General features: G+C 37.5%; 1 protein-coding gene and 1 long non-coding RNA gene across 2 annotated transcripts in view; one reads left to right on the top strand and one right to left on the bottom strand.

Moving 5' to 3' along the window:
• The window catches only part of LOC116715536 (muscarinic acetylcholine receptor M4-like), a 40,584-nt gene extending 33,515 nt beyond the window's left edge, over positions 1-7,069 (bottom strand). The window contains exon 1 of the mRNA XM_032555982.1: positions 6,536-7,069. Within this exon, the coding sequence (XP_032411873.1) occupies positions 6,536-6,590 (55 nt within the window). The 5' untranslated portion in view covers positions 6,591-7,069. The remainder of the gene's footprint in view (positions 1-6,535) is intronic.
• Positions 1-13,488, top strand: part of LOC116715571 (uncharacterized) — a 38,857-nt gene that overhangs the window by 11,244 nt on the left and 14,125 nt on the right. The window lies entirely within an intron of this gene.

Below are 13,488 nucleotides of genomic sequence, written 5' to 3' on the forward strand. Positions count from 1 at the left end.
CTAATAAGACAGCTTATCAATATCAATATGAAATAAACTGCAGTCTGATTTTTCTTGTTAATGTGTTTCTACCCACTGAGCAGTGAAAGTAAATAAAATGTTTACATGTCTTTTGCTGTAAGTATTTACATATTGGAGGGGTTTTTATTGGTGATGCAGAGCTACAGCTAACAGCTAGCTCCTCACTTCAGTAGCTCTCCCATACTTTGGACTGAACTATTGTTCTAATTATGGGTAGGAGGAGGAAACTAAAAATTAATTTATATTTTTTTCTGAGATAAATGGCAGATTTATTTCGTTTTTGGTTTCTTTTGCCTTTTCATATTGATATTATTTAAATGCAAACGTTTCTTCAATGATTTATTTTTTGGGGGGGACAATTCTAGACTTTTCCAAGATTGAAGTCAGACTGAGAAGTTCCTCATAATGCAGCATCAAACATGAATTATTGATGGCAAAGGCCATTTCCTCAAATGTAAAAAAAAATAAAAATGGATGTATGAACATTATGATGATTTATCCTAAATACACAACTTATTTTAAAATATCTCAAGAAGGCAACACTTAAGGGAAAAGTTTACAGCTGTCATCTGGTTCAAATAGCAAAAGAATTTGATGGTCACACATGGGATAGCATCTAAATGGGTCCCAGTAGCTTTAGCTTTATGGAAGTGATTTTTTTCATTCTACTGAGGTAATCCTGTTTATTACCATCAAACTTGAACTCATCAGGAAAAATGAAGTCAGTTGCAGTTTTTCCATTTTTTTAACCAGGGGGCACTTACATTTTCAAAAAGGACCAGCTAACTTTTCATATCACAAAAAGTTAAATCACTTGAAATCAGCATTGTGTGAGTGCTCTAGTTCCTTTTATTTATTAGTCTGGAACCTTGAAGTTTTTTAAAGAAAAAGCAAAAAAAGAGGAAACTTGTACAAGAGAAAATACTTTTTCACTACTAGTTATAATAAGGAGATTTCCATACAAAATAAATATAAATAAATAAAATAGAAGTAAAGCCTTACAGAAAACTAACTCCAAGAACCTCATGGTGAAACACTGGAACAATGGAAACGGGTCATGTGGTCTGATGAGTGCAGATTCACCGAACTGCAGAGTGATGGGAGCATCAGAGAAAGAATAGCGGCAGATGAAGCGATGCCCCCATCATGCCAAGAGCCTACTCTATAAGCCTGTGGGGGCAGTGTTATGATTAACTCCCGCTGAGGAATCAGAGCTGTTACAGCGAGGCAACAATGGGATGCTGAAAAAAACAGGAGGGTACATGGCATCATGTACGCTCTGGAGGAGGAGAGGATTTTTAATAACAGAAAAAATATGAGAACCTGCCTAACGGGCGTCCATGGTTCCTACGCGCACAAGGTTGAAAATTACTAGCTTGGTTTGTAAATTAACAATACAACTGTTGAAATCAGATGTTTACATTCACCATATAAAGGAATTATCTTCTTTTAAATTTGATTAAATAATCCAGTTTTCGATCAGGATTTCTAAAATTAGTTGGATTTGCTACATGCCAAAATAATGACAGACGGAACATTTTCAGTTTTTTTATTTTCTTTTATCTACTTTTTCCACTTAAGTTATATAAGCTTAAGTTTTTAAGTCTATGATGATGTCACAGATTTGTATGCTTCCATTTGATTTACAGCAATGAAATCAAAACCTGAAACACTCCTTCTCCTGTGACATCGCTGCAAAAATAAAAATGAGTAAGTCAAGACATCAGGAAGGGGAATTATGGACTTTCAGTCCAGGTTTGCTTCTCTCTTGGTTCCCAATCTCCAGCCACCTGAACTCTCCACCTTCATCTGTTCGATCAGTTATCTGCAGGTTCTCAGTGGAGACAAGCAGCGGCTACAAAATCAGCGGCCAATTGTTATAGATGTCAAAGCATCTGTCCCAGTCAACTAAGCAATAAATAAAGCTTAGATAAACTGCACCAGAAAGAGAGCAATGAAAATCTTAAAGTCAGCCCACTGTTTCACCATATGGTAGAAACAGTTCAGATACACATTAATGAACCAGCAGATGTTCAGAACTGCAGAGCTGTCAGTCATTCCATACTTGTGTCTACAACTTATCCCCATCTGGGATGCAGATGGGGATAAAAAACTGTGCAGGGTTTGGTTAAGAAAGATGGAGGCTAGGCTGCTGTCTTACCCACACAGGCTTCTTTCATTCATTAAAATTACATTAAAATGATGGTTAGGTTTAAATTGACTTTTAGGTTTTCGGTCTTGTTCCCATGAAGTGTTGTTTTTAGAAACATTTTGTATTTGTCCTTTCGAAGAAGTCCTTAGCATCACACAATTTTAAAAAGTGGCCTTGGCAATACAAGAAAACCGACACCAAGCAAATATGCAACTTATAATTTAGTTTTCATCCTCATTAGAATAATGATTGCTTCTTTTTTTTTTAAGTTCAAATTCTGAGCTGATCCTAAAGTATTTGGTATGTTAAAGTATGAGATTCTTGTTCAGATAGATATTTATTTTATTTTATTTTTTTCATTCAAATTTGACCAAATTAAACCCTTTCCTCATGTAGCCACTTACTTACCAGCAGGCATGAACTTATGGGTGAAAAGGACAGAAGATATGCCACCACAAGATCTAGCATAGGTAACAGGGTTGGCTCTGGAGCCCCCTGCTGGAGTGGAGGGGAATTGAACTCGACACCAAACTGGAAATTTGGCAGTTTTGGAAAAACGGAGCCAGTGTTTTCCCTCGGCTCGTTCTCTAATTCGGTTGTCAGTATGGATGGATGATTAATTAAATTGTCCAAAGAGCTCCGCTGGTCTCTGCAGACTAGTTAAATGATTTGAGATCGATCTGGAGTCTGCCTCAGGGTCCCCAGTCCTCTCTAAGGGCCTCATGATGAGCCTTAACGAGCCGCAGCTGCGGGGCCTGCACCTGCTGGTCACACCCTGGAGAGACGGATAAGGACAAAAACACCCAAACCACCACACAGCTCTGTGGATACCAACTACGCCTTGTTTTGACGTTTACACCTTAAATTCTACAATATGTTTTTGATTTATAATATAAATACATTAGGGAACATAAGTATTTGGTAACTTTTCCAAGTTTTTCCACTTTCAGAGAATAAAGGTCAATAATTTTCATCGTAGACCTCAGCTGTGGAAGACAGAATCTAAAAGGAGGATTCAGAAAATCACGCGATTTATGATTTCCATGCACGTTCAAACCTTGTGGAGGACCAGTGATCATGAGAAAGGTCAAGGTTCAAACCAGAATGGCACAGAAGGATCTGGTCAATGATCTGAACTGAGGTAGGACCACAGTCTCAAAGGTTACCATAGTAATACACTACATAGTTACGGTTCCAAATCTTTCAATATTGGGCATCTTGCTATAAAAGACTGAACTAGAGGAGGCTGGTTTAAGAACTATTAATCCCATAATGCTTTGTGTGATGCCTCATGTCAACCCGAGGCCTCTGCTGAAGAAACGTTATGTGGATTATGTTAAATCTCTAAAATATATTCTCCACAAGCAAATAGAAAACATTTTGGTGATTCTCTCGAAACTAAAACATGAGATGTTTGGTCAGATTAACTTCAGTGTATGTAAATATCTGGCTTCAACTGCAGATAAATTTATTAGCTTATTCTTGTTGACAAGCTTAGCATACTGACATGTACAACATTATCTGCTTCCAACAGCATTACTCAACTTGTTTGGGAAAAAAACTGTGCTAATTTTATTTTTGCTGGCCTGCTGCCATGACTCTAACACACACAGGCATGCAGGTCTGCTCAGCAGCAGGTCTCTGTCGCTGCCCTGGGCGTAAAACTGGCACTGGCATCCCAACGCTCAGGTTGTGTTTAAAGGCGGCTCAGAAAAAAACATGTTAAGACATGCTAACAACGGATTAAAACAGTTGTAAAGGTTGAAAAATGTGTGGGGAAAAAAGAGAGCTCATATAATGGGAGTGTGGGAGCCACAAACGACCAAACGAGCCTGTTTTTTCAGTGAAAACATCAATGAATATCAATACATTTGAAAATGTGATTAAATGCAGCTGGTGTGGGTGTGTGTGTGTGTGTGTTGGTTACCCAAATCACTTTTTTACACATTACAAATTGAAGGCTGTAAGTATTTGTGTTTGGCGAGGCTTTGATTTTTATGAAGCACAGTAATAGTCACACAGATGCCTAAAAAATTAATAGTTTTAATGAAAATACCATGATTAAACTACCTCCATATGCCCACCCCTAGTGGACTGCACAGCAAACTGCAGGATCATTTCAAACAATACACAAAATGTGCATGTGTGTTTGTGCCTCCAAAATATTTATTTGCAATAAATGACAATAAAAATGTGCAAACAACAGCATAAAAGTTATTTAAAATGAGAAAACCAGTGTAGAAACCAATAGGAATGTAAACAATAAGTTTATGATGGTTCTAGAATAAGGAAAGGTCTATGATAACTCAGGATGCAGCAGTCTGTCTGGTGATGATCTGGGTGATCCTGGGGTAAAGGTCATGAGGTCAGACGAGAACATTATGGAGCTTTGTGGTATGAACGCTACTCGCCGTGTTTGGAGGAAAAGGAAGGATGAGAGGAATCCCTAGAGCAGCATGCCAACTGTGAAGCATGGGAGTGGAAGCATAATGCTGAGGGATGCTTCTCTGTAACCGGGGCAGGGTGGCTGCACCGTGGTCCTGGAGGAGCCTGGGCTGTCTCCAACACCTGAACCCAATAGAAAATCTCTGGAGGGAGCTGAAGCTCCGTGTTGCCTAGCGACAGCCCCCAAACCTGAAAGATCTGGAGGAGATCTGTATGCAGGAGTGGACCGAAACCCTGCAGTGTGTGCAAACCTGGTCAAGAACTGCAGAGACAAACCTCTGGGATTGTAAAACAAAAGTTTCTGTACCAAATATTAGGTTTTATTTTTTTTAATCATCTCAAATTGGTTATGTCATGAAAGAAAAAATGCTGATTAATGATTTAAAAATCATATGCTTTCATCGTTGATGAAAATTGCAGACCTCTCCATTCTTTGCAGGAGGTGAAAGATGAAAAAACGCCTTTTGAATTTGAGTTTAAAGGAAACTTTCAGATAGCTTCAAACGGCATAAAAATTGAACAAACAGAAACTTTTGTTCTTTTGGACACATCCATACACTAAAATAAATAGCTAAGGATCCTAAATCCTATTATTAATCGAACAAAAAGTCTCAGCCTCCAACATAAATACAAATCGACTTTCCACCAACACGATCCAAGGAGCAGGCTGCAGAACAGGCGGATTAGAGATGGGTGACAAGCGAACAAAGAAGCCACAACGATCCGCTGGGCCATTTCAACATTCTGCAGCTCTGACCGTTAACACACTCCAGGACGGATGGAACACCATCCTACCATTCCTCTCCTCTTATCCCACTAAATTCCTCTTCACATACGAGCATCATATGCCACACGCCCTGCGATTTCTGCTGAACCACGTCAACAGACAGATCTGAGAGCAGCTCGTTGTGCTCAAACCGATTTTTACTCCGAGTCTGGTTTTAGATGGTGGATTTTTACTAGTTAAACAAAGGAGGATCAAATTCAACCCTGTTTTAAGCCCTGGGTTTTCACGCTAAAGCAAGGAGGGAAAAATGAGAAAAGTAGCAACATTTTAAAAAAACAAGAAACAAACTGGTAACAGAAAAAGATCAATAAAATAAATCATGTTTTTCTGCTTTGGTTCAACGTTTTTGCTGCATTTGTATGCATCATGGTCCCAGCCCCCATGAAGAACAGATTTTACATACTAAGCCTAGAAACAATAAAAAAATTAAAATAAAAGAATAACAGCACTGTTTAGATTTTAATCTTTTCCAAGAAAAATCAAACAACAACATGTCATATCTTCAATGTACTAAAATTCCAACGATTTTAGTAAATTTCCATGTAATCGGGATGAACTGATGGCAGAGTTCACACAAATCTACCATGTAAAGATTCCAGACTCAGATTTCGGTGTCTGCCCGATGTAAAGGTCAAAATGAATTTATTTATTGACTGATTCAGCTTTAAATAAGTGATCAATACTGTAATAAACAAACAAACTGCAAATTTACAAACTGAGATTTAGGATGGAAGAACAGAAAGTATGAAGGACAGGAGAGAGTGAAGAAGAAAACAAACCTTTAGATAACTAGATATGTACAAATACACACCTTCTCTAGAAAGTGCTTTCTTTATCCATACTTATCCATGCTAGAAATGTGATTGATTCATTTCCAATTACATACTCCATTGTTAGATTTGTTTTGCATCGAACAAAAATAAATAAATGCTAAATCTGTTTTTGCTGGGATGTCATTATGATGAGATTCGTCTCTGTGTGCAGCGGGTCATTCCAGCACAGCGGGGCCGCCGGAGCGCACCTGACCGATTCTCACACTTTCAGGTTTCAAAACTTGAAACCCGTCGCTTGTTTCCACCAGCTCCTCCCTCTGCTTGTTAAACCGAATAAAAAAAAGGTTTTGTACTCACCGCCGAAGCTCCAGTGAGGCTGAAAGCCTCCAACTTCACTGCTTTCATTAATCATGTTTCATGGCAAAAGAGCGAAAGCCAAGTTTTTCCCGCTCAGGCTCCTGCCGCCTCGACCCTCCGCTGGAATCAGAATCGATGTTTGGACTTTTTTCCCCCTCCTTCCTGGAGCTTGATTTGGTTTCAGTCCGAGTCTTTGTTAACATCTAATTAGGATCGCGGTGATTTGAGCTCCATGCCATCCAGGCGCACCGCTCCGCTGCGCTCCTCACCGCGCAGCGCTCTCTGGAAGAAGCAGCAGAGAGATAGAGAGAGAGACTTATGATGTCATTTTCTTCAGCCAATCCTTCATGACTCACTGTTTGGATATTAGAACTCTCATTTATACAGACGCTTTCCTAAATCTTCCCGACATTCATCCACAAACTCCGGGGAATCATCCATCCATCCATCCTCCCGGATTGTTTTTACCCACCATTTACGACTAGAACGCGGTTTTCTACCAAATCACAAGCAGATTTTCATTTTCTCTCACCCCTCTGGCAATCAAATTCAATCTCCTGTCAGGCAAACGCAGGCGAAACCCTGAGGTTGGGGGGGAGGAAAGCTGGGGTGCGCTTTTGTCACTTTAAAAGTGAAGCAAACATTTTTAGATAAGGAAGAGGCGCTTTTTTTTAAAACCTGGGAGATTATATATGACGGTGTGAATAAGAACAAATTTCCACCAAGAAACTCAGACAATTTTGAGATTAATCTCAGAAATTTTGTAGAAAAAAAAGGGGGAAATTTCTAAGTTTAAAAAAAGTCAAACATTTTCCACTTTTGAAACTGAAAATGTAAATGTTTTTTCTAAAAAAATATATATATATCTGAGCTTAATCTCAAAATTTCTGCGTTTTTGGAGCAAATTTTCGACTTTTCTCAGGATCTTCTACGAGATTTCTGAGATTTACTCCATTTTTTCTATTCACAGAGGCCCTAATACAGCCAGAAATGTATGGATTTCATTCAGTTTGATTCAATGTGCCTTCTTTTGTAAACTAACCACAATATGTAAAGGAGAAAAATCTTTTTTTTATTATTATTTCATTCCACTCATTGGACATAAAAAGCACCTTTAAGTTTATCTCATTTTTGCTTCTATTCATTTATTATAAAATATCATTTTTTTCTTGTCTCCTCATCTCTCCTGTGTTTTTTTCTTATTGTGCTTCTCTTATAACATGCCATCACACCATTCAGTTGTATTCTGTGGAAAAGAGCACCAACCCAGACAGAAGCTACAAGTGTTTATTAATCACTCCAAAGAAACTTAAAACTGAAGTGTTTCTGAAGGACCAATTCAGAAAAACCTAGCAGAACATAGAAATACATGAAGCACAGAGAATTTTCTGTGGAGACAAACAAAAGAGAAAAACAGAAACCTGAGCAGTCAGAGCTGGTAAACAGAGAGTCAGTCATGAGAAAACCAGGAGCAAATATTCGACTTTATGAGCAAAAAGATCTGAGATTTACAGTGAAAAGTATTCACCGCTTGAATGTTTTACCCTTTTGACTTTTACAAATCAATCTTTTCTTGGCAAAAAAAACCCAAGCTCTGTCAAAGCGGAAAAAAAAAACAAATCTACAAAATTGATTCTTGAACTTGATCTCAGATGATATTAACCGGGATTCTGTTGTTCAGTGGAAAACGTGGAACTTTGGTTTCAGCTTTGTGTCACTTTTAATACGCTCCTTACAAGTTTTCATTTTCAGACTAAGCTTATTCCAATTTTAGGATTTTATTCCTTCAATATTAATGCTGATTAGTATTTTTTCAAGCATTGTGATAAACACCTTAGAGCAGCAAACCGTTGACTTTTTTTTTTAAGAGTAGCTCTTTCTTTTTCAAACGTCTTCCACTCTGATTAACCTACTGACTTGATAGAGTCTAACATATTGACAGCGTCTTGCATTTGTTCTCAGCAACTGTACGTCTTCAGTGACTTGCTCGGTTGTGGTGCTCCCCAAGGCGGACTCCAAGGACTTCTCTTTGTTTACCCTCTTCTGTATGGTCAGTGAATCCAAAAATGATGGTGACCATCACAGTTTCTCTGCAGACAACACGTCTTGTCGGTCAAAAGAAATACCTACAAAAAAAAACCCAATTTGTTTCCAGTTTGCTCTTACATTGATTACTGTAATGAAACTTACAGTAAGCCTTTGTCTCCAGTAGGTTCAGAACACTGGAGCTCGACTAATTACAGAGACTAAAAGGCACAAAAACATTACCCCTGTGCTTGCCTGTCTGCACTGGTTTCCTTTTAGGTTTCATATTGATTTTGAGATCTTGCTGCTTGGTTGAAAGCTTTAAATGGCCATGCCCTGAATAAATCAGTCCTATTGACAAGGTGAGCTTCCACTTGAACTCTGAGGGCCATAGACAGCGCTCCTCTGAATATTCCCAAGGTGCAATTTATGGCGATAGGAGATCAAACCATCTCCATTATAAATCTCCAATTCAGGGAAACCAACCCACTAAACACGGGCCAATGAAATGCTGACCTTAAGAGCTAAGCTTGGTTCTGCTTGTGAAAGTCTTGGTACATTCTTCTTTCGTCTACTTTTATTGTTCTGAATATAAACTTGGCAAAAAATCTTGTAGTTTCTTCTTATGCAATATGCTGTAACAAATGTCCATTACAGGTTTTTCTTCAGTTTTGCTGTTACAGCCAATGGAAAAAAGTATTTCAGAAAAAGAACATACCGCAAGTTCAACATGTTGGTGGCAGTGTGATGGACTTGAAAACTTTGCTGCTTTAGAATCTGGACATTACAAAATCAAGCAAGTGTGACATAAAAGAAAAAAAAATCAAAACAGAAGAAATCTATTGGGGAACAATTGCGTTTTTTTTTTGTGCGTGTAAACAGGTCAAGGATCAAACAATGTTTTTAAAGAAGATCTATTATGCAAAATTACCTTTTTGCAATTCTGTTTGTGTCTCTACTGCTTCTAGAAACAGTCCAAGCCCTAAAACAAAACATCTGTTTGTGGCAATAAGTCTAGGGTTTTTTTGGTGTCTGAAAAACGAGCCACTTTAAAAAAATCTTCCCACCACCTTAGAAAAAGTTTTGTTACCCTTTGCAGATTGATTGGTTTTGTTTCTAATCTGATCTTAAAGTTCTTTAGATTGGGGCTTTAGGTTTATGTCAGACAGAGTGACCTGGTATTCAGACCTGGGTGTGTCTAATAGTGAAATTGAGCTAAATTTTCTATAATCATCCTCTTAATTTGCAATTTTTCAAAAACTAAATAATATGATTTTAAAATGTGCTTTATCAGTTGAAATTTCAGTGTGAAAAAAACAAATCTGCTCAGGTTTTCTCACAGCTCTGCTCATGTTGTCATTCTAATGTAAAAAAAAACAACAACTCATCTTCAGAGGAACAGGAGCCGTTGAATCGGAGGCGACAGGTGTACCGCTCTGTTTGTGTGAAATTTCAGAGCATCTGCTGTCACAGTCATTCTGTGTTCACACTTAAACAATAAAAATCCAGCAGGTCTTGTGAAAACGAGGTGACTTAACCATCTGGTGGCAAAATTGTAGAAATGAGTCGAATGCCAGAGAAGGGCATGAGTAACGTGAGTGTGCAGAAATACTCAGGCACACACTCAGACTCTTCTCCCTGCAGTAGGTTGTATAAGAGTATAATGGCTGAGCCAAAATCAGTCCACTTCAACCCATAATGGTTGGAGTGGAACTTCTTATGTAAGCTTGTTGGTACAAAAACACACACACACACGCGTTCCATTTCCTACTATTGACGTCCATTTAACGGACACACAAAGGAATCTCATGCCTTCGCATTGTGAAGTAGTCGTCCTTCACCTTTTATAGCGAACATTGTCCTTTTATAGTTCTTCTTTTGGAAGCAAACATTACATGGGATCTGGCATTTCTGTTAAAATGTCCAATTGAAATTTGTTAAAAAATTATAGTTGAAAGATTTTTTTCCCCCCATACAAGTTCTTTCCAGGAATTTCTACTTGGGTTTTCAACGACTCCACAATATAGAGATACAGACGTTTTAATTGATACTTGAACTAACAGCAAGTTAGTGATTACTAACTTGGTATCACTGGATCTTAAGTGCTGAATTTGATACAGTGAAACTGGAAAAGTGACAACTGTGCAAAGTGAATTGAAATATTCTTTACACATAGCTCAGATTAGAGTCTTGTGACATCTCTTACCAGCTCTATGCTAATGGTACACATCTTTATATTTCTTTCTTAGTCCCGTACTCACTTAACTCCAGCATGTTATTCCTCCAGATTAACGCTGAGAAGTAGACAAAAGTTGTGGTTTTTAGTCTCAAAAATATTAAAGCTAGAGCATCAGACACAAAGGAGAAGTTGTGGATGTAGCCTTAAAATTGAACAATCACAAAAAGAATCCAGCTATGTTCACCTTCCACCATCTTAAAATGAACGTAAAGCTGCTGCCACAGTTTGCCCCAGTATATTTTGACATACCTAAGATGGCTTTATTTTGGTTCAAAACAGAAATAAAAAGTACCAACTGTGTCGTTTATGATGCACTCCTTCCACCATAAATAAAAACACGGTTTTGTAAAGATATCTGAACAGATGGGGACAGTTTTTGGGTGGTTTGGTTCTCTGTATCGTCACAGTTACAGTGGAATAAAATAACACTTTGACACAACAAAGGTGGATAATTCACCAACTTTCCCTTTTGATTCTTATTCCACCATTTTTAGTGATTAGAGTGTGGCCATAATTTTGATACGCAGCAATGAGGCAAGAACATATGTTGCAGTTCATTTTAAAGACCTGGATAAATCAGTAAATCAAATAGTCTTCCTACTTAGTACTATAAAGTTTGTTTGGAACCATTACATCCAATTAAGCCTAATGTCCCTAATTTACATCACACCAAAATGTGTATCAATTGGATGCATTTTTTGTAAATTAACAATATTTAACATATTAATACTTAATGCAACAAATACTTAGCAATAAAAACAACATATTATTATCTTTGCACTGGCCTCCTGTCTGAAAAATATGACTTTTTAAAAATGTCATCTCTTCCACTGTAAGGTCTAAGGCCTAAAAAAAAAAAACAGGATTTACTTGTCCTATGTTGAAGTAGTGGAGCTATTTAATTCCATTTTAATCCTTTACTGTGTTACTTTTTTAGTTTACTTCTTTTTCTGTGCAGCACTTTGTTTGTCCTCATGTGTGAAAACTGTTCACTGACTGACCTTCCCAGTAACATTTTAAATAGGAGGAATTTTAATTAAAATATGGGAATGAGCAGCAGATATTTGACCACTGACTGCATTAGTTATGTCTTTATTAGTTGCAAAATATAAAGTGCCTTTTACAATGTCTCGTGGGATTTAATAGTGTTTTACATTTGCTGGAGGACATTTTTCAATCTTTTGCAGCTTTGTTTGCTTTTTTTCCTCACCTTTAATTTGAAGCAGTGACTAAATCCTGGAAATCGGTCATCTTGCAGTGTTGCCTTTGAATGCTTCACCGAACACCCTAATTAAATCCATTCCTTTTTGCTCCAATAGCTTTCAGAGTTTTATTGAAGTGACATCTGTATAAAATTTAAAAAAAAAATAAAAAAAGTTTTGTTTCACTAAACTTGTAACCTTTTGAAAAAATGCTTAGAAGGTGTCCTATTTCCTTCTTTTGGTAAAATTACAGAACTAATCCAATTATAAAACTTCCAGAAACATCCAGCTATGAATTTATTTTATTAAGTTACAGGCAGGAACATTTCTTAAACGGACTAAAGCTTTTCTGTAAGTAACAGGATTTCAGCCAAAGTATGACACGGCATCTTGCATATGAATTAAATTTGTTTTGATGTCTCAACTCCCACTCAAATTAACCAGCCAGCATGACTGCAACATAATGTGTTCTGTCAGATGCATTTTCAGCTTTTTGAATGACAGACCATCAACGCGTCAGAGTTTCTTAAAGCACATTTGGACGTTCCCTTACCGGCGCAACATTGTTTTTATTTTGTTTTGGTTATTTGACTCGCATCATTTCAGGATGAATGATGAAAAGAAACAGGAAGAACAGCATATTATATGGATGAAAATGTATCGCATACAGACCTGCTCAAAAGGATACAAGCCTCTTCCCTCAATGCCTGACATTTAGTCAGACTAGGTTTTCCTGTTTTACGTTACGATAGTCAGAATGATCAAAATTGATACTCTGTGCCAGACAGATTCTTCTACGTTTTCAAATTCAGACAGTTGGTAGATTTGCCCTTTAAGTTGATTTTCAGGGTAAGCATCTGAAAATAGTTTGCTGAAATTCTCTCCCAGTCTTCCTCATAGAACTGGGGCGGCCATGTTGAGGCTTATAGCCTGTATATTCAGAGAGTCTGCTGATTTATTCTCAATTAATTCCTTCTTAAGTATACTGTGTGTAATTTAATTTTAACTACTCCCTGGATATACAATTATATCCCTAAAAAACAAAAAGAAATTGTAGACTGAACTAAAATAACGCAGGGTAGATGTAATAAATTCACCCTGATTCACATTTTTATTGATTCTCATCTATAAAAGTCAAACAACACAATGCATCTCTTTGCTTCTGTGAGATGATTGCTGGGCTGTAAAACAAACACACGACTGTTTGTAACTGTCCAATCAAAAAGTGGTACAGTGTGAAATTCTGAAGAGTTTTTCCCAAATAAATATATTGTGAGATTTGGGTTATGATCTGTAAAAATGTCGCCTTTCTGTGACGCTCCCAGCTGTTCTCTTCATTAAATCCTCTCTGTCTGCTTCTTTTTGAGAATCGCAAAAAAACAATCCATACCGCTCAAACTTTTCCACAGCCACATGCCCACAAAGCATCGTGCATTTTACTGGGAGATGATGTGACAGATTAAAGTAGCGTATGATACAGCTGGGAC

Source organism: Xiphophorus hellerii, chromosome 24, assembly GCF_003331165.1.
Source record: "Xiphophorus hellerii strain 12219 chromosome 24, Xiphophorus_hellerii-4.1, whole genome shotgun sequence".
Lineage (NCBI taxonomy): Eukaryota > Metazoa > Chordata > Actinopteri > Cyprinodontiformes > Poeciliidae > Xiphophorus > Xiphophorus hellerii.